A 22,740-nucleotide genomic window follows, 5' to 3' on the forward strand; every position below is an offset into this window, starting at 1 on the left:
AAATATAAAAAAAACATTTTCAACATAACAGCGTTTGCAGCAGTATATTGTTCTTAACGACTTATGCAGCATTCCCCAACAAAACGATTTTTGTTTCAGCTATTTTTTTAAATGTATTTTATACATAAAATTTGACTCTGGACTAAACTTATTGTTTGAACACAGTAAATATTTATGGTTGTAAATAAGTGCATCCATTTTAGTACAAAGTATAAAATTTATTTTCTTATATTACAATGAAAAATCTATAAACATACAAGGAAAACAGGACCCTTGTTTTTTTAATGAGAAAATTTACCATAATTTGATAAAAAGTCATAATCTAAACATTTTACATGTTGAATTGTTTAAATTGCAAGAACTTCTTCATCATCCAATATATCCCCAGTGTCTGAGTCCTCAACAGACTCTTTGTTTGGTTGGGATACTTCATGTAACTCATGTTGTTGGTGGAAAACATCCTTAAAAAACCTCAACTCTGGCCTTTCATCCCAGTTTGTTGAGAAGTGGGCTGACAGTAGTGATTTTATATCCTTTACTTTCTCTGGCTTCAGCAACACACCTTTCTCAATTTCTGGAAGAAGTAGGTCATGAAACTGTTTACCTCGTTTAAGAACACTTTTGCCTTCTCCTACATTGGTTGTGTAGTTTACTTCCCCTCTAATAACACACCTGTTGCAGTTATTTTTAACTCTACTTACAACAATCCTCTTGCAAGGTTGCATTTTAAAATTCCAATTAGAGGGTTTCTTCATTACATTGGACACTGCAGTCTTCCAGTCGTAAACTTTGCAGTCTTCCCCTAGGTGTATCACTGTAGCGTGCAGATTAAAAATGTTGATTTAGTCTTGATCAGTTAAGAGTGTGTCATGTTTTTTAACATCTCTTTCAATAATACCAAACACCCTATCAGGGGGTATAAAAGAATGCCCGACTACTGGGAAAATTACTTTTATTATCTTCACTGTTACTGGGGCTTCAGATAACAAGAATTTACAAAGCCTTCAGATTAGCATGGAGTTTTTTTCTGGCCTCCACAGCCATCAGCAACCAGTTTTATAGTGCGAATGCCTGTTAAATCTAGGGAATTTTAAACGGTGGTACACTGCGGAAGCAATTTGGTTAAATCCTTTCTTAAACTCACTCTCTAACCAAACATAGGAGAATACTGTGGCTTTTGTAAGCGGCGATTGAGATGACCCTTGACAGGCAGTGAAGTTATAAATATACATTTGGCGAAGGTAATAAGCAGATTGATCAGGTATTTTAGGAATCACCTGATTTTCTTGGCAATCAAACTCAAAATGAGCTCCCCTTGTGTTTCCAAACGAACTTCATCAAAAAAAGCTGTAGCTTTCATTTGTGTACTCTCAGTTCTGTAGACAATGCTTGTTTTTTATCTAAGCCAGTGACAAACTTAATTTCTCCCTTTAGACGCAAGCAAGTAGAACAACAGTCAGTTGCAGGAGCTCAAAATCCGATATTGTATTCGTTATAAAGATATTACGGAAGTAATCATACTTTACAGTAACATCTGGATCACAAGAAGTTTAATAGTAATCCCACAGTTTTTTAATACTTAGATCGCTTGAAACATACTGCCGGTAAATATTTTTTCCACGACAGTAGTGACTTTCTAACACTGGAACTGATTCAATAAATTTCTTCACGGATTTTTTTCTTCCTAAATACAATTCCCCTTTTTGATCACCTCCACGAGATTCAAGGGGTGCATTTCTAGTTTCAAAAAATTTCTTACATACATTCTGTACTCTGTCACGAGATATTCCTAGAGTCTTTATATAAAGGCTTTTACACACAGGCAGATTCACCACTGAGTCACCTTGTCGACTAGGAATAAAATACTTTCTACGTTTTGGAGTTTCCACAGTAACATGGCGTAGAATAAAGTTGTGCTGTTCAATACGGTCTGGTTTAGCATAAAACTTTTCATGGAAGCGTCTTACATCTTGCATTGTAATGTCTGCACCACTTCATGGCCTGCGAAGTCCGATGGTTACAGGAAGGTTGAGGTGGTAACCCCAAAGAACTGTACCTAAAACAAAAAACTATGTTCTAATACACGTTAAGCCATATTTCCAGTAAAATCTATAAGATACAGGAACAGTACAGAATGTCAGTCATCTGAAGTTTATAATAGGCCTAGGTCTAAAATATAAACTAAACAATCAAATGTTTTAGGTGAACAAAAATGTCAGAATACTACATACCTCATTCTTTTTTCCTTAGATCTCTTCCATTCTGCAACATTCTTCCTTTTCTTACGACCCATTCCCACTGGTAAAACATTCAATGTTTGTTCTAATAAACAGCTGTATAACAACAAAAGACAAATAAAATCAAATCAGATTTTTATTGCCGGAACATTCAAAAGCATGCATGGCAAAAGTCAACTTTTTACTTTCTAGAATTTTGTCATCCACCCCACAATAGATCTCATTCAGACATACAATTTACAAATTTACATACATCCATTCATTCGCCAATGATTCCCACTTCCAGCGATGGATTCAGTCAGTCTTTTTAATTGGTGGTCTCCCAATCATATGCTAAAAACTCGTCTATATTATAAAATGCTTGTGACACTAAAAAGCGTTTCAAATGAGTTTTTAACATCTTGGGCATTGGAGCGTTTTTTATTGAATTTGGTAATTTGTTGACGAAATGAACACCTGCCTGTGAAGGCAAGCGTTCATAAACCACCGTTCTGTGTCTACCAGTTTGGTAGGTATCTTTGCCTCTAGTCTCATACGCATGTATGTCTCGGCCATTTGTCATGGTACATTTAGACATACAAAACAGAGTTGTTTCCAAGATGTAGAGACTGGGCAGCGTCAACAGTTGTAAATTTTTGAAGGCTTCCATGCACATCTCTCTAAATTTCAACAGAGCGATAATGCGGATCGCTTGTTTTTGCAGCTTGAACACTCTCATAAATTGATTGTTTGCACAAGCTCCCCACAACACCAACCCGTAAGTGAGATGGGGGTAAATCAAGCCATAATACGCCATCATTAGAACCTGAATAGGGCAGTATTTGGCTAGAGACCTCAAAACATAAATGCCTGAGGCCAATTTGGAGCAAACGTGATCGATGTGATTATTCCAAGTCAACCTTCGATCTAGGTATATTCCCAGGAATTTCGAGCAGTAGACTTCTTCCAGCATTGTGTCAGCCAACATAACAGCTGGCTCGTCATGCCTGTCTACTGATTGCAAAGCAAAATTTAGAAAATTAGATTTTGCAGAATTTGTCTTAAGATTGAGGCTGTTGAAATGTTGGACGCAGTTGTTGATCTCAACAAAACTCTGCTGTTTCAGAATCAATTTTGATTTGCTAGTGAAACAGAGTGTTTTAATGTTTGCTTCTCAGCAAAATTGAACAAATTTCACGCACGTTTTTTTTGTTGATGCAGGTGGAAAGTAATACAGGGGTGCCAATCTCATATTATTCATAAACACTGCAGTTTAATAAAATACAAGGCATTGGCGTTATAACAAACTTACTTGTTTCATCAGCCACACGAACATAAAGTTATTTGCAAAAGTATTCCTAGAACGGTATTTAAGTTCCATAGAAACATAACGCGTTCTGTTACAGCTTTGAGTCAGATACAACAACGAGTTCTGCAACAGTATGCACACTGCACTTAACGACTTTTGCAACATTACTTGTTATTGTGTTTGATTTTAACAGGAAAATAACGAGCTTTGCAGCCTAATTTTTGCATAAAAACATGTGTATTAACCCAAAGACAAAATGGCGGTCATAACTCAAAATCGAAAAATAATGCACTTAACAAGTTTTGAAACTGGCCTACTCAATTGATAATCTTGATATTCATATTCAATATACAAATATTATGTATCGATGATTATACTAAGCGTTATAAAACTGGGTCCGTTTATTGCACTCTGCCACAATCTACTGTGAACAAAATTTAGTACTTGTTATAAAGTTATGGGTTTTTTCCTGGAAAATTGATAATGTACTATTACTTTTGAATATTGTTGAGTGTCTGCATTTGTGCTGTATCGCTTATGTGATCTGAGCATGAATTTAATCTCAAAGTAGGCTGTTTCGTTTGATTTTGGCACCACCCCATACCCTTAGCCAGAAGCGTAGGCTTTGAGACCACCCCGCTCTTGTGGTGAAAAAAAAGAAAAACATCCCTCGAGATAGGACCTCAATTCAAACTCAGATTATGGAAGCATATATAAATGTTTAAATGATTGGATATTAAATTTCTGAAACCGATAGAGATGGAACACTGAAATAAATTGCAGCAGAAACAACATTATTGCACCAAAATCGGTATTGTAATGAGGCTAGTACTACAAGCTATTAAAGTTATTGGTGTTATACGATCTAAACTGGCTTAATGTTATATTCTTATATCTAGCAGCGACCTTGTGTAGTGCTACTTGACCATGTAACAAATCAGACACCCAACAATAATTAAAACTTTAGTATATTGTTTCCTTGAGTATAAAACTCAAGGAAACAAGGCCTGTAGGGCTTGTAGTGTTTGTATTTGTATCTTTATACATAACAAATAGTTTCATACAATACTATTATGTTTTGATGAAGTGTTAATGTGAGCAGGCCACTTTTATTATCCCTATCTCTGCCATGTTAACTTATGTACGCATTACTAAAAAACTACTAAAGATGAAGGATTGAAACTGCATGTATTGCATTGACCTTTTATACATATTCTCACCAGAGGATTTTGTAAAATATATTTTAACTTTGTATTTATGATTTTGGTACTTTGGGATTATACCGACCACACTCAGACATGAATCGTTATTTGACATTTTGCTTCTACTGATTACTAGATTAGCGTAGAACAATATTTCGTCAATATAAAACAGGAATTGTCTTATCGCAAACCCCTCCCCATCCTCAGACAGAGGTCAAAGTCGAGCGGTCTAGTAGTTAACGTGATCGCAGAGTCTCGCCGCCCGTTCAGCTGGTTCGTCGCTTTGTTGTACTTCCGTGTTTTACCTCTACATTTCTCCAAACACAAAAATTCAACAAAAACAAACATTAATAAACTCTTTATTGAAATAACACTCAAAACTTGTTTTTATTCTTGATCACATTCCGCCACCCAAAATGCGAGTGCCTCCGGCCATCAGCGCGGATTTCGGCAGCACCTTTGGTGCTGCCCCTTGCTGATGCCGACGAAAGAAAAACATCCCTCGAGATAGTACCTATCAGTAAAATATCAAATTCTAGAGGGGCTGATCAGAAATATAAATTTAATTGTAATGGAAAGGCAATTATGTACTATACAAATCATGTGATGCCGTGTGGCCTGCCGTAATCGGGATTCTCGAGAAAGATAAGATAACAGCGACAACGATACCGATCACAATACCTGGAAACACTTGTAAGTTTGTAATTTTATAATTAAACAGTTTGTTTTTTCGTTCTATCATGTTTGTTTCTATAAATTTATATTTTTGTGTTCTTCATACTGGTGTGGTCGGTATAATCCCAAAGTACCATGATTTTTTATTGTTAATAATGTCAAAAAATGTAAAAAAATAAAGTTTAACATTTTGTTTTTGTTTTTTGTAAGTGATATTTTTACAAACCCTCTGGTATAAAGTTGTGTTATGATAGCCTAAAGATACGTAGAAAATTTCATGTCTATACTACTAACAGCTACTAAGATAAAGGTATATGTACATTAAAAGTTACAGTTGCGGAAAACAAAGAAAATGTGGAAACAGTAACACTTAAAAAGTTGTAATGAACAGTAAGTAAACTATGAAAGTTTGTCTATTATATATTTATTCATTAGTCTTATCTTTTACTTTTTTTTACTGATATACCTCATCTAGACTTGCTCTGACTTTTTCCATTCTTTGTTTTCTGCAAGATTCCAAAAAAAAGTTAAACAGATAAAAATGGTTATGTTTTTTTAAATACCTCTGATATACAAATATATTAAAATGGTCTGAATATTAGGTTATTTTAATCTTAAATGTCCAGTATTATGCTTGCTAACATATAGATGAGGCCATGTAAATAAAAAATGAATGTGTCTGAAAATGAAACTGTAAACACAAAAAAATACAGTGTCAAAATTTAGCACTCTGGAGCTGTGGTGTTCAGTGCCTCTAAAATACTGTTAATCATGTAGCATTAACAATGAAGAGGTACTGTAAAAAAAAGGAAAACTAAAATTGGTGTAAGAGAAATTTAAATTAAATTAAATCTATTATTGTCATTTAAAATTGATTCAGGTGAAGCCAATTTGGAGCTACCCAGAAAAATAAATCTGATCTGTCAGTGTTCAGCGGCAAGTAGAGAATGCCTACTGGGTAGGAGAACATGTGGCGAGTCTAGTGGGGGGAGGACAGCGCATCACATTGAATATCTGAGTGCACTAAAAGACAAGACTGGGCCTTGAGCGTGACCTTCCAAGCACTAAGGTAATGATTTTAACGTAAACTAGGATAAAATTTAGAATTAACATTTTGTTACAGTGTATTGTACTTTTAAATAGTAAAATACCAGAAAAAATAAACCATAACATAATTACTTACAAGGTTATTATAGTATGAAACATCATTGCAATCTTGGACATTAGGCTGTATTAAGTATGAACAGTGTAAAGAGATCTCAGTTAATAATTTTAAGACTAATGTTATTGCAAAAAACTAATATTCTATATCCTTGCTTTATTGCAAGAAAGAGATCTTCTGTAATTATGCGACAGTTAAACAATATATTTTAGACCTACGTGCATTAACCCTGGAACTGGCAATCTACATTATAATGTCTACAGTATCTGAACAGATTTGGGAGTATCAACCGACATTATTATGTTGGTCTGACACGCACATTGTTTTGACAGTTCATACGTCACAGTGTTATAAACTTGCCAAAACTATTCTTCATTTAGCCATTTTGAAGCAGGTGTTTATCTGTTTTGGTATTTAGATTTAGTCACAAAAGGTATTTATTTCATGAAATAGTGTTAATTACTTATAAACAAATTTATTATCGATATCATCACTACATAATCAATACGTACTATTTTTGTTGGTAATTTCATGGTTTTATATGTGATGTGTTGTAATTAGTAAGCCTAGGTTATTGAGCAGTGCAGTGCAATTCTGTATTTTAGGCTCACATTTCAATAATGGTATTAATGACATTGTTGACCTGTAAGACTCAAGACAACCTAGGCCTTGACAGTGATGTCTACGTTTCCCTTTATGCTTTCTGGAACCTCAAACTAAACCAAATATTTCAACCAAATTCAAAATTAGTATTTATTTATTGTAAAATTAGGCTGCAGTATAATAAGCAACCACCACCAAAATCTGATCATGATCATCAATTATAAATATTCATACTATAGAATACAACATTGACATATAGATATTCACAATTAATCATTGCTAGATGTTTTTATTTTGTTACGTACTGAGTAGGATAGTGACGTCATTGTCAGCTGGTATTTCATTTATGTAGTGAGTAGGTTTTTTTCCCCCTTGGGGCGGCCTACTGCCATGCACTTAGGCCTCAAGGGCTTTTTGCGCATCCCGGAAACACACCATGAGACCCACCAGTCTACAACTTCAGCAGTTCAACAAACCGCCGAAAACAACCTATCGAGTCCTCCTGGGAAAATTCACCACTCCTGTCCAAACTACCAAAGATTGCATACCGGTTTCTTGCTATTGCAGGGCAATCAAAGAGCAGGTCCTCAGCAGTCTCCTCTTGCACCTTCCACAGAGCGGATCCTCCTGAAGGATGCCGACTCTGTGAAGATGCTTCCTCAGGTGACCATGCCCCGTAATGAGACCAATGACCTTAGAAGACATTGATATGTTTAATGAGAGAAGGTCCGAAGCCACCTTGGAGGAAGGTGACTGTAATACCATTCTACTCACTCTCAAACCCGGATGCAACCTCCACCTTCTCTCATGCTCCGCGCGAATCCATTTCGAGATAACCCTAGAGGATTCACACCTTGGAACACCGCAGAACGGTTGAGGGCCCGTCATAATTGTCGCTGAGCCCTGGTTGGCCAGGGCATCAGCTCTTTCGTTCCCAAGAATCCCCTCATGGTCAGGAACCCAACAAACGGTTACATTTTTGATTCTGGCAAGGGAGGAAACGACCTGATAGCAATCCCAAACCAGTTTGGATTTGATCACGCAAGAATCCAGCGCCATCAGCGCTGCCTGACTGTCCATGAAAATATTAATCGTCTTGATCCTATATCGCAGGCGAAGATTCTCACGAGCACATTCCATAATAGCTGCGACCTCTGCTTGAAAGACTGTCGGATACGGACCCATAGGGACCACCAGCTCCCTACATGGTCTCACTCCCAGAATTCCAGCGCCTGTGCCGCTTTTTGTTTTAGAGCCGTCTGTGAACCATTCGAGCTCCACTGGTGGAAGAGGTTTCTTTCCCTCTGACCAATCATCCCTTGAGGGTAAAATAATTCTAAAGGGTTTGTCAAAGGAAAATTTTTGTGGCATCTGATCAGAGATAATGTGCAGAACATCCTCCTGTATCAGAGTGCTAAATCTGCAGTGCCCACCGCTGCAGCCCGACCAGAGTCCCATCTGCTGAAGACAGTAGGCACTCCTCCTGGCCATAGCCCGAATGACAATGTCCAGGGGGGCGAGGATAAGACAACAATACAGACCTTCTGGCGTCGGCAGTGGGCGGGGGAAGTGTCTGCCGGTCAGTTGGAGCGGATGTTGGTCTCTGGTAGCGGCTGGCACGACCCTCGGCGCCACGCCACCAGCCTTCCTTCTCTTGGAGTGTAATGTGTTTACAATATTTTTCGGATGAGGTTTAGTCTAAAGTCACAAAACCCACTTTTCTTGTTTTGTTTGATTACGAACATGTTGTATGTATTCAAAACAACAATATCAATCAAGTGGAAAAATAATTTACGGTACCACTTCTTTGATTTCTTTGCACTGTCGTTGAAAAATATCATCATGTCAGAGCGGTCGACTGCTCCCATATCCTTATTATATTCTATGACTGAGCTTGGTTTGATTACAGTCTTTCCAAGCTTAGTCACAGGAATTATTTCATGCTTGTGGATTGTTGTTAGCATTGTTACATTACGGCGGTCACACCATTTTACACAAAGCATGTGTTTTTGGCTCCTAATTTCACAATCTCCCTTATTCATTTTTTTGGGTAAGCAAGGGAGACCTTTCCGGTTTTGTCTTACAGTTCCACAAGCTGCTGTTTCATTTTCAAGAAGCCAGTTGAACAAGCCGGGACTGCTGTACCAGTTATCAATGTACAACACATGTTTACGTCCTAAGTAGGGTTGCATTAGTGTTCTGATAACCTTTGCTGACACTCCGACGTCTTCGTTTTCATTCAAAAAGTCAGTGGTCTTGCCAGTATAAACAATAAAGTCAAGAACGATGCCTGAACTGCTGTCACACAATACATAAAGTTTTATTCCGAACCGCTTGCGTTTAGACGGAATGTACTGTTTGAAACCCAGGCGACCCTTCTATAGCATGAGGCTCTCATCGATGACCAGGTTCTTATTAGGAGAGTAGGCAAAAAAAAATTTTTGTCCGTAGGGTTTCAATAACCGTTCTGATTTTGTATAATTTATCTCTCCCCGCCTCTAGTGAATTGTCGTCAAGATGTAATACTCGAAGCAACAATAGGAATCTATCCTGACTGAACACCTGAGGGAATATGGGAGTGTTGAGGAGTGGATCTGTACTCCAGTAGAGTTTTAGTGAATATTTCTTTCAATGGGGCATTAGAAGCAAAATCGCAAAAAAAAATACATCTCATCAGGGTTTGTTTCTGTCCAGCGTCTGACTTTGGAGAATTCTTTTATTCCTGCCTCATTTTTCATTTGCTGCTGGGCATACTTAGCAATGTGCGAAACTAAATCGTAATCGAACAGTTTATGAAAGAAATCTATTTCCTTTTCAATATTATCCTCAAAGTCAACTTGTAGGCCAGAATTAGAATCATCAAATATAAAGTCTTTTGGTTCAAAACAGTCAACATGTTTCCATTTGCAAATTGGACAAATATCAGAATCACTTACTGGTAATGCAGGTTCTTGGATCTCCACGTCAAGTTCATTGTCAAAGTAAGAAGCAGCGAGGATATCTTCTGCGGTTTCATCTTGTCATCCCCACTATCACCAAACACATTCTCATCGTCGGAGCCTAAAACGTCATTGTTATTGTCTGAGATTTAATCTCCTTCACTCCACTCGTACAGCCCCCTTCTTATGTCGTCACTACGTAAGTTACGTTCTGGATCCATTTCACAACACAAAAGGAAACTGACTTGAAAACAATAAACTACACTATTTCATCATTGTAGAAGAAACTGCACAAAGTGAATGTTTACAGCATAGCAACAGAATGCGACTAGAAGTTGTTAGCGCTAATTGCTGTTGACAGTAGAAATCGCGGGAATCCGTGTGCGGAAAAAACCTTTACAGCCGCTCTGTAGTTGAAAGCAGCTGACAATATTTACGCGGGAAACTGCGCTCAGTTATTAACGGTTAGGAACAGTGGGCGGATTTCTTCCATAGAGGAAAAACATAAGAGCTAGTACTTGTAATATAAGTCATAATTATTGATGTTCTAAAACGCCCTTACTATTTTCACATGATTTTTAATATGACGTTCTGGAACGTCAATACTATTTTGTAACAAACACCTATACTCGTTAAAGGGTTAAAATCCCTACTTTGCAGGCCACTCAGCTTGTTGTCTTTCTCTACTTCATCATCGGAACTGAAGCGTTGGCCATCCAAGTGTTCCTTTAATTTTGGGAATAAGTGATAATCATTTGGGGTTAGGTCTGGGCTGTAGGGGGGATGGCCGATCTTCAACCAATATTGTCTCAACTTTTTCAACAACTCCATCTGAAACTGAAGGCCGTTCACTTCGGATTTCATCGTGAATTTCCATGCGGCCTTCACTGAATTCTCTACACCATTTCCGAACGTGTTGAACAGATATGCAGTTTTTCCCCATAAAATTCGATTAACTGACGATGAATTTCAATAGGTGAACTGTTTTGCATTCAAAAACTTGTCACAGCACGAATTTCGCATCTGGCGCGGTAACAACGATAGGGAGCTCCATCTTCGAAAGCAGCTAGGCCGGCACTGTTGGATGTAGCGAGGCGCGAGTGGTATGGATAGAGAGAGGCACAGCTGATGAGTAAGACAGTGTTGCCAGATTTCCCCCAACATATCGCATTCTGTCTCGGTGGCATAGGGAACCTTATTTTTCTTATACCCCTTGTATATAAGCTTTTCAAGTAATTAGGTTTTATAATTTTATTTCTATTAAATGGAAAAAATAATCTGACATAAAGGAGTGACATAGTTTTGTAACAGATGTGACAAGCATGGTAATAAATAGAAAACATTTAACATATCTGATATAATTTTTATTTATGAACTGAAATCAAATACTTAGTTGCTACATTAATAGATACTTGTTTTCTTAGTTTTGTTAATGGAAAATAATGATATAACACAAAAGTTGTTTCAGTAACACAATCAATAATTTGTCATGATTAGTTTGTCAAACTCCTATAAAATTTAAAAATAACTTAGAAAAATTGTTTTAAATTACATTAATTTTAAATACGTTATGGCTATTGTTATATGAATTTTAAAATCACACCTCAACATCTTTATTTTCTTTGACACAACTCTGGCAGACTGCTACGTACTTAAACTCTTTTCACTGAACATTTTTACAAGTACATGTGTTTCTGGAAAAATACCAGACAAGGTCATTGAATTTAAATAAAGTGGTTTACTTCTATTACTTTATGTTTTTGTCTTCATTCTCGGAAGAATTTGAATACACATAAGTGTATCGCAAACGCTCTGCAGATACAGGCTCTTCGAGTACTTGTGCTTCAGGTTCTTGACACAATTTGTATGTTATTTTTTTATTAGTTTTGGGATTTTGATTGATTTCACGTCTCTTTTACCAGGAGCCTGGCAGCTGATTTCATCCTTATTGAAAGTAAATATTTTTTCAGATTTGTATACTGAGTAACTTCACAGAGTTTTGGAATTATTTACCAACACCTCTCTGACCATGTCCAAATTGTGTAACACCCGTTAAAACCGGCTTTTAATGTGTAACTACAATCCCAGCTGGAAAAATGTATTAATACGATGCTTCGGATAACAATTTAGGGTCATACACTCCAAATAAATTCTAATGTTACTTTATATTTGTGTATTTTTATAAGGTTTACGTAATTAAAAACATGTATAACTGTAGCACCCGTTACAATGGAATCCTACCCTCCAAGCTAACCTATAACTAATAGGAAACTTCCAACTTGGAAAAACTTAAGGTTAACTACTTCTGTTATTATAATATACATTTTTAGAAATTTTCATGTTAACTATTACATTATTAAATGTAACGGATATGACAAGACTGTAACTGTATCGTATGTTACATAATGTAAAAGCTCATTTCTTGGTGACTTTATACTAAATCTACCTAACCAAAATGATTTTTGCTTTGTTTTAGATCATTCATTGCTCCTATTAATAGAAAGGCTAAATATAGAGAAAACATTTTCAAGGATCCTGAAAATGGACTGAAGGGAAAAAGAAGCAAAGAAAATAAGATAAAAAGAAATTAAAAGCTAATAAACCAATATTGGAGCATAAAAGACACAAGAACAGGGAAAGACAACTACTTTACAGAAAGAAAAAGGCGCAGCAGCTAAAGAAAAGTAATGATGAAAACATCAAAGCATACAATGAAACTTACCTCGGAATATGTAAAAGCCCATGCACACTGGAAAAAGCAATAAAAAAGCTAAATATAAACTACCTTCTAGTCCATCCAAGAAGAAAACGGTACTCAAAAGATTAACAAAGAAAAGGCCCAAGACAATTATCTGAAGGAAGACACTTTTTTAATAATCATGAAATCTGAAACTGCCAGGTTTGATATAATTAGTTATTCTAGTAAATATATGGTAGTGTTCTTTATCACTATATAAAAAATATTGGAAAATAGACAGGTTTAAGTTAGATCAGACAGTTTTCTATTATTTGCTCAAATTGTATATCTTTGATGCCTTGATCTTCTGCAATGAATAAATTATCTTTAAGTACTTGTGATTTCAAAAAGATTATAGATAAGTAACTGTCTTCAGCAAATGTTTACTTACTAAAACAATTATAGCTTTTATACTAGACAAACTTTTGTATGTTTTGTATAACGAGTGTTACAATTTGACATGGACTAATTTCATGTAGATTATAAACAATAGTAATAATATCTCATCTTTGGATATATCAAGTTCTTAAAGAAGAATCTTCAATCAACTAATGACATCAACAATAGCAGCAATCAGCTGGTCCTACGCAAAAAAAGTAGGTTGGCTAATTATGATTAAAATTACTCAGCCTCCCCTAAACAAGCACCAGTAAGAAAATGTAAAAAAACTTACGAAATAGAAAAATAAACTTCATTTTTCTGTATATTGATGAAGTGTATTTCCAAAGGGTAGTAATATAATAATAATTTTGTTTAAGTTGATTTAATATGTTGATGCTCAGGCTATCCATGTAATCCGTGTTAGATTGTATTAATACTTAAGTAATATTTTTGTAAAGGGCATGGCACAGCAACTCCATAAACAAAGTTTTGGATCAAATATAATCACATAAAAAGTTCCAATTTTGTAGAATTAATTCTTCTTGGATCTTTACACTTGAAGTTTGTTGCAGTTAAGCTGGACAATAATAGCGACTCATTATTTCACAGCTGACTAAAAGACAAGTGATTTCAATAATCAATAACTAGCTGTTTCAGTACAAACTGAAATCAATTATAAAAATGTAAAAAAGGCATAGTTTTATTTTTTTTTAAATTATATGTATGTTTTGTACATCAAGTTACATAGTTGAAACTACAAAAACAATTGTTTTTACATGAGTTGTATTTATAAAAGAATGGCTGAGGTCGGAATATTTGAAACGCTGTTACAGTACACTGTATTCTCTTGCTTTCTAGTCTATGTTCTTTATATCATGGTATTTTCATGGCATGGTCCAGTAATTATATCAATTTGTATATGCCTAATCATTATCATATGACTATTCAGTGCCCACTACCTTCTTTAATAGTTTACTGCCATAATAAATTGCACTTAATGATTCCAGTCACAATAGCTATGGGATCATTGCATTTGTTTGTTTCCTCAAATTGTAGTCACAGATCGAATATTTAGTTGAAATATTAGTGCCCAGTCCCCCCCTGGTTTTGTTCCTTCAGATACAGTAAATATGCTGTCACACAATGTCATAGAAAACTAACTTTGAGTAACCAATATAAACTAAATAGTTTGAACTCCTGACTTATATCATCCATAGTAAATATAAGATAATACTACTGTCATAAACAATTCGAGGACTAGGTGTGCATCGTTACAACGGTTAGTCTGTACGGCTTCCGTCTCGCTAATGATTCCTCAATATTTACAGTGGAACTAACAGCCATAGAGAAGGCTCTCAACATCACTTGGTCTAGAACTGGGAGGTTAATGGACTGTACAGACTCGCACAGCAGCTTACAGGGTATCAATGATATGTATTCAAAGAACATTATAGTACGTGATATATAGAAATCCATACATTCACTACAATCTGAAGGCATCGTCGTAGTTTTTATTTAGGTACCAAGGCACATTGGTATTTCAGGAAACGAGCTGGCGGATGAAGGAGCGAAGGATGCACTGGAACTTCAGCCTTTTAGTACACGGATGATGGAATTCGACATTACTCCGGTGATGAAGGCTAAAATAAAAGCAAAGTGGAGTTCTGAGTTGCAGGCCTGTCTGGAATAACAAGCTGTGCCGTATACAGGACTGTGTCAAACCACGGGGTACAGCCAGCCGCAGCAATCGTCGTGAGAGGTGGTGTTGTGTCTTCTGCGTTTAGGTCACACACTGCTGACTCACGGCTTCCTCATGAACAGAGATAACCCTCCAGTCTGTGACACTTGCTACACTGTTTAACAGTGGATCATGTGCTTGTTGACTGCCCTCGCTACACAAGGTTCCGTAGCGTTCTTAATCTGCCACCTTCGTTAACTGATGATCTCTTGGGTGACAACGAGGCTATAATTGGGAGGCTCTTCGCTTTCTTAAACGAAACCTCCCTTTTAGGTCGAATATAATTTAATTTATTAATGTGTATTTTGTTATCTTTTACGCTAATTTGTTCTGAGATACCCTTGCTAGTTGGTTTTTAATGTTTATTTCTCCTGTTTGTTAGATTGACAGTTACCAGTATGGCCCATTTACAGCCATGCCGATAGTTAAGTTTTAATTTTTGTTGTTCTGTTATTTAGTGTTTATTCCCTTGTTGTTTAGTTTTTAATATTTGTCAGAGTGGCCCATTTACAGTCACTTGGGCAATAACATCGTTGAGTTTTGCATATTGTTATTTATTATATGTGTTACTCTCCTTATTTAGATTTTAACTATTGCCAGAGTGGCCCATCTGCAGTCACCCCGATAGCATGATTAAATGACAACGCTACAACAGTAGACGGTTGCCATGTGTGTAGAGGCCATTGATAACCTCTTGTGTTTTATGGCCCTAAAAAAAAATCATTTTATGACAGTTTATTGTTTAGTTGTTATTAACTATTGCTTTATTTGGCTATGTCATACAACTTAACATATCAAAATATCCACCAATATAACACAAAGGGTGCAAAAAATATTGTAACCAAAAAACTGACTCCTATTCATTGGCAACTTATGTCTTGGACCAAAGTTATGGAATGCACTGCCAAAATAGGTTAAGATCGCTGCCATTTGGTATATTCAAAAGAAAAATTGGGTTTTTTCCTCTAGGAACACCCATTTTATGAAGTGGATGAATTTTTTGGGGATTACTGTTGAATTAAATAATTTTTGTTAATCTTAAGAAACTCTGTTCTCGGTGTTGTAAAGAGTTGTTGTTTTCATTAATTAATTTAATTGTTTTTATTTATTTATTTAATGTATTACTTCTTTTAGAAGTTTGGATGAACTGGAGCATTTGCATTGCTCCTAACATCGAATTGTACAACTATGTGTTTCATTGTCACAGTGTTTGACAAATTGCCGTGTAATCTTTTCCAGTAATAAATGAGTATAAAATTGTGGAAGGGAGAAGAGGCTAGTGTCTTCCAGTTATGGAAAACAAACAATATTTTTTAAACTATCAAACTTGTTATCTTGTGGTCTTCCATTTTGAAACTGTTTAATTTCAATATTAATTAAAGAAGTGGCTTACCATAGTGTTAAGCCCACATACCATGTGGCACAGAGTTGTGTTTGAAGATGTAGTCATCATAATCAACAGTAATAATACTAGATATGTTTTAATTTTAAACATTAAAAAATTATTTTTTAATTTTCACTCAAAAAGACAAAGATAAAACACATTGTTCAGTATAAAATAACTCTATTTTATAGATGTTTAAAATTAGCACACACTCTTCCTTAAATTTGATGATAACATTTAAAAAAGATTACTTGTATGTGGTTTAGGGATCTTGCATTTTGGTTCTTTGATTTATCTCTAGTCATTCTCTTAATATACCTTTAGGATACCTTAGTTGACTCACCCTGTATACTTTTGTGGAAAAATATACATCTTTAATTTTATATAATACTTAAAGGTTATTTTATAAGATTCATAGTGCAAGTTTTTATTATCTTTTATATGGTTTTTTGGACTCAGATTTTCAAAATTAACTTATTCCACTTGTAAAAATGAAACTCTCTTTATCAATCTAAGACGTAAAAACCGTTATTATGGTGCCAGTTAGTTATTTTATAGGAATTATGTGTGGCGAATGTTATTTTAAATTTAATTGACCCTAAATAAACAACAAACAAACTATTGGTAATCTAACTTTACATGTTGATTGCTTTCCAAATTATACAAGTGTATAAAAATTGAAGTATGTGATACCATACATATGGAAATGTTCATTATATTTTGTCAATAAATGAGTGAATTGGTAATTAAGAGATTATATCTATCTTTTTTTAAATTAGGTTGTGACAGATGATTTAAACCATGTAAACTTGTGGGCGTTCATAACATTTTGGTTTAAAATTTGTTATGGTTAATTTCATATTGGCATTTTTGTTGGCATAGAAGTCTTCTACCTATTAAATTACATATTCAATATTATTGTTCTAGGTCTAGTGAAGATTCGGTTCATCACAGAGAATGTCTGCACCACCTGCTTCTTAAGACAAACCCACTAGTCTCCAAAGTAGTTAATACAATATTGTTAAACATGTTAAAATTCAAATTCAAAATTCTTTACTTTTAAATTAAACTTGTTGTATAACTAGCCAATACCAAATTCCTTATTTTCTTGTATACAAAATTGTTCAATAAGCCTATAATAAAATACCGTAAATCGGGGTGAATAGCAACAGTTTTCAACTTTGGAGCTAAAAAACAGTTATTAAATTTAATGTTAAACCAGTGAAAATTACCTCAGTTTTCCGGTCTTGCCTTCTTCTATTAAGCAGTATTAATTATTTTTAAATATCCTTCACCAAAAAAATTAAAATGTTACTGTTTCTATTCACCCCACAGAAAGGGGTGAATAGAAACATCTGTTGTTTTTGCTAGATATTTCTATTTCCCAGTGTTGGGATGAATGGAAACACACTGTTTTATGACCTTTTACATGTTACAATATAAAAAAACATGGGAACAGATTTTTAAATGCACTTTTTCATGTAAACAATTTATTAATACAAAAAATAGTTACCGGTACAAAATAAACAAGCAGCAAACATTAGCTAGGTTTTTGATTGACTTCTACTACTTAATATAATGTCAGTCCACTGAGATCATCATCAAAACTAATGGCATTGTTAAAACGTGATGTGCTTGGGGCAACAATTGGAACACCAAGTTTACGGACAACATCGATTTTGCTTACGAAGGAGTCTTCATCTGTAACAGCAAATTTTCTCGCAAAAGGTTGTTTTTTGTAGAACTGGCAGATGTAACCACCTTCTTCATAATCTTTGACTTGGCAAACATATAGTCTGAAGTGGGCTATAGTTTTCCCATAGACCTTTACCACAGCGAAATCTCCGGGAAGAAATGACAATTGCGTATTTAAGGGCTCCTCTACACCTGACTCTTCGTCTGGAGATGACAAGATTAATTCTTTGTCTGTGTCTTGGACAGAATAGTCTGACATGTCACTGTCAGACGATGATGGTTGGGTTGCCTTCTTTTTTGTTTTTTTTTGTAATCTTGGTGCCTGCCTTCCTAACTCCGGTACTGGTACCGGTACTAGTCCCAGCTTGGTCAACTATTTCGGGATTATCTTCAGACATCTCAACAAAATCTTGGACGCCGACACTCTTCCCAGCTGCTACCGAAACCTTCACTCTTTTCTTCCTCGGTTTTGGGAGTCACCTTGCCTCAATTGTTGCAAAAGCTCTTTGAAACAAGAATCAATTGCTTCAATAGGTATTTCACATACAGTACCAGGTGTATTGGCAGCCGACGACTGGGCTGAACTCACGGCAGCGCTATCGGAAACGCCATAACCTGGAAGCATTGCCAACACTGGTTTGCGGTTTATAGGGATTATTCCACACTTTTTGAAACCTGATATAATGTTATCAGGTTTGCAAGTCTCAAAAACTTTTTTTAAGAGGCTGGGGAACTTATCTTTCGGGACAGTAGCCTCGTACCTACCTGGCCCATTTTTCCAATCTTTGAGGATAGCGCGCCATGATATCTTAAGCGGTCGAAAAAATGCGACGTCTAGTGGTTGGGTTATGTGAGTTGAGTTGCTCGGTAGAAAGATAAACTTAACTTTGCTCTCGTTGCATTTTTTTATAACGTCTAGTGACAGGTGGCTGGACAAGTTGTCCCCAATGAGATACTTCACACTATCAAACTGTCTAAAGTAAGGTAAAGCCACAGTTTCAACCCAATCTGAAAAACAGAAGGAATCGAACCATCCACTTTTAGTACGATTATACCCGGAGTTGGCTGGACCTCCTTCCCTCCAGCTGTCGTAAAGATGCTGAGCTTTATATACCACATATGGTGGTAATATGGTTCCATCACCTGACGCAGCAAACATCACAGAAGTTGACGCTTTGGTCGAGTTCATTACTCTTTCAGGATATTTGCAGCCCCTCCTTGTTATTACTTTTGTTCGGCCAGGGTCGTCACACAGGTTAGTTTCATCGTAGTTAACAATGTGTGATTTAGGGACATCCTTTAACTCGACTTCCAAGTTATCAAAATACTCATTGATGAGTTCAGGTGTTACGGCTGCCCTAGACCGTTTGATGTTTTGGCACATTCGGAAAGATAATTGAGCTTTGTAGCGTTGTAGAAACGAATACACAAAATCTTTTCCTGGAAGATTGTCTTTAAACTTGATCACTGTCTTTCCACGCCTATCGAGATATTCTTTCACCAACAGCCGTAGAGTGATCGAATCAATCGGGTAACCCCATTCACCGACTGTTTTTAGTCTGTCAACAATAATTTTTTCTTCCTCTTCTGACAATACAGTTTGTCCCCCTTTCTTCTTCATCTCGCTACCTTTCTTCATGTGTCTATAAAGCACACTGTAATGAATGCCAGAGCAATCTGCCGCTACTCTTAAGCTCATACCATCATTAATTAAACTCAGAGCCCTTTTTAAGTCTTCAGCCGAGTGTTTTTTTATGTTTGTTGAGAGATATATAGTTTCTCGGCATGCTGGAAAAAAACATTTGTATTAGACCTAATTGTTTTTAAAATGTGCTTGAAACATATGTTTCATATCGAACATAAAAATGTTTCTTAAGTTACCGTACATATGTTAAACATACACACATGGATATGTTATATGTACAGTACGATACGTAATATATGTTAAACATTACTACACAGTTGTTAAAACGAGAAAGAGAGATATGTACCATAGGTACTGAGATTTAATTTAGGTTACCTGGGCCTAGACCTGTTGAAAATTGGTTACTTTTAGTAACATTCATAGTAGCCTTAATTTTAAGCATACTATATAACTCCATACTAACTGAGACAGTAAACAAGCACTAAAATAACACCAAAATATTGTATATATATAATTTTATAACCTTACTATCTAATTTTGTAATCCGTGGGGTGAAAAGAAACACAACAATTCTCTGTTTCTATTCACCCCGTGATTTAAAAATATCCGACATGATAACCTAAAAATTATTGAACAACATGTTTCAGAATAGATAGATTTGTTAACTCCTGTAATTGATCTCATAGATGTTTTAGCACAATAAAAAAACCTACTTGGTTGTATGAAAGAACTTAGTTTGGTACTTACATGAGAAGTTTAGAAAGATTCAATTGTTGAGGTTATTAAAAGCACATGTGTCGTCTTCAATACACAGCAGTAAAGTGATGCCAACACAACAACGTTATTTTTCCCTGTAACTTTCAAGGTTTGCAGCTTCAAAAAAAAAATATCCCGCGGTGGATTATCAGTTTTGTGCCTTTCTACCATTTTGTAAAAGATTTTCGGAAGTTTTGTTGCTATTCACCCCAGTGTTGCTATTCACCCCATTTTACGGTAATTAAAAACTAGTGTTCAACTACAATAAATAAGTTCATAACAAAACAACAAGAAATAAAATATATAAGAATAACAAAGAATAAAACAAACAACAACTCAACAAATCTGTAACGGTGGCCTTAAAATTGACACAGGACAAATGCTCATCGAAGGCTTTGTCCAATGAGAAATAATAAATAAATTTTAAAAGAAACAAGATATATAAAAACAATAGAATAAAATTTTATTTCACTAGTGATAAAGGACAAATACTCGTCAATTGAATAACATATATAGATTCATGTTTTATCATGGTTTACAACTAGAGAATTAGATGTGAACCAGTCATTTGCGTCATCTAGCAGCCTCCTACGATTTATCAATAATTGATCTTTTTTTTATTGCTCCTCCCTAGGGTGGTGTCATCAACATATAGTACAGAATAACATGGTATATTGTGTTCTAATTCATTCACAGCCACTACCAACACAAAAAGCCCTAACACTGAATCTTGTGGTACCCCCATTGTAACATTTTTAAGATCCGATTTGCCTCTACCTTGTCCAACCATTTGTTTTCTACCATTGAGATATGATGAGAAGAGCTTCAATTCCTCATCTTTTACACCGTAACCTTCTTGTTTTTTTTTTTTTTGTAGAGTAATTTATGTGGAATACAATCAAAAGCTTTAGATAAATCTACTAAGGTAGCTGAACAAATAATTTTATTTTCAAAGTCATTTAAAACATTAGAAACTCCACAGCTTGAATTGTATTACGGCTAGAAACCAAACTGTTCTGGACAAATATACCCCTTGTTTGACATATAAAAATATCATTGATTCTTAATGCAATACTCAAATACCTTGCTAAAAATTGGAACCAATGATATAGGACGATAACTAGCAGGATTAGTCACCCTTCTTGTAGATAGGGGTGACTTTAACAACTCTCAAAACACTTGGAAAAATATCTTGCTGAAGCATAATATTGTATAAGTATACTAATAAGGGTTCCAATATAAATCATATGACTTTCTTTAAAATGTTATTGGAAGATCCAAATATGTCTTCACAAGAAGAACAACTCTTTTACACATTTTAAGACATCATATTCTGTAATGTTGCGCCATCTAAAATTACAAGATATGTTATTATGACTAGATACAATGTACTGGTTTAAAGAATTTAAAGCACTGGTCTCATCCTTTATATTATTATTCAAAAGATAAGCAGCGTCAGTAAAATACTCATTAAGTTGTTTTGATTTAATATTATTTGTTTCACCTCCTTAATCATTTTGACAAGTTTCAGCTTTAATAATGTTCCGTCCTACTTTACACTTGTTATTAGACTTAAATGTAGGTATGATTAGCTGCTATTTTTGCCTGCTTTATTTTAAATGTATATAATCTTTTTACCACCATATAGTCATTCTTAAACCTATTTTTCTGTAAATAATTATTGCATTTCTGAAACCTATCATTCAAAAACAACAAGGTCTCTCTTGATTTTATAAGTTCAGGAGTAAACCATCTGACTTTTTTTTCTCTCTTAAGGATGTAGACTTAATTTCTTGTGTTTTCTTTATTTAGGCAATACAGATTTTAAGATCGTAGAAGGTTTAGAAAAATGTTATTGAACATAGCAACATCTGAATCCAGAGGTTCGGTAAATGCTTACAATTACAGTTTTAACACTGCAAGTAGATAGGTGATACTACAAACTCTTTTTATACATAAAAGTTCTGTACATTAATAATCCTATAATCTAATCCATTTTTCACAAAGATATAACAGCCACCTTTGGTGAGTGGTGGTTTTCTACAATAAGTAGCAGCTAGAACCCAACCAAGTGAACCCAGCCAGAATGTAGAGCAGGCTTTCATCCTGGCATAGCCAATGCTCATTAATACATGAAACATTACAGCTTAACCTATCCAACACTAAGTCTAAAGAAAATAATGTATTCCTAATTGATTCTAAATTAAGGTGAAATATACTCAAGACATTGTTATTGAAGGCTGCAACACCAATGGTGAGGGGTCCTATTGTGTCGACTTGCCATTTCCCAAATTGAGA

At 35.3% G+C, this 22,740-nt stretch overlaps 2 protein-coding genes across 5 annotated transcripts in view; one reads left to right on the forward strand and one right to left on the reverse strand.

Annotated features, from left to right (window-relative positions):
* LOC124370196 overlaps positions 1-22,740 on the forward strand; it is a 43,896-nt gene that overhangs the window by 9,850 nt on the left and 11,306 nt on the right. For 3 of the 4 annotated variants that reach the window (XM_046828488.1, XM_046828489.1, XM_046828487.1), the window contains 2 exons: positions 6,283-6,471; positions 12,583-13,005. The gene's annotated coding sequence lies outside the window, so the exon portion shown is untranslated. Of the gene's footprint in view, positions 1-5,540; positions 6,472-12,582; positions 13,006-17,273; positions 17,436-22,740 lie in introns of those variants that run through there. The other variant, XR_006923167.1, reaches the window with a different exon arrangement.
* Positions 18,490-19,680, reverse strand: LOC124370202 (MFS-type transporter clz9-like). Its single transcript, XM_046828495.1, has one exon. The coding sequence runs from the start codon at positions 19,678-19,680 to the stop codon at positions 18,490-18,492; it is 1,191 nt and encodes a 396-aa protein (XP_046684451.1).

Source organism: Homalodisca vitripennis, unplaced genomic scaffold (assembly GCF_021130785.1).
Source record: "Homalodisca vitripennis isolate AUS2020 unplaced genomic scaffold, UT_GWSS_2.1 ScUCBcl_30;HRSCAF=681, whole genome shotgun sequence".
NCBI classification, from domain to species: domain Eukaryota; kingdom Metazoa; phylum Arthropoda; class Insecta; order Hemiptera; family Cicadellidae; genus Homalodisca; species Homalodisca vitripennis.

Excerpts from the sequence above, each read along its gene's own strand:
- LOC124370202 (XM_046828495.1), bottom strand. The coding sequence starts at position 19,680 with ATGAAGAAAGGTAGCGAGATGAAGAAGAAAGGGGGACAAACTGTATTG.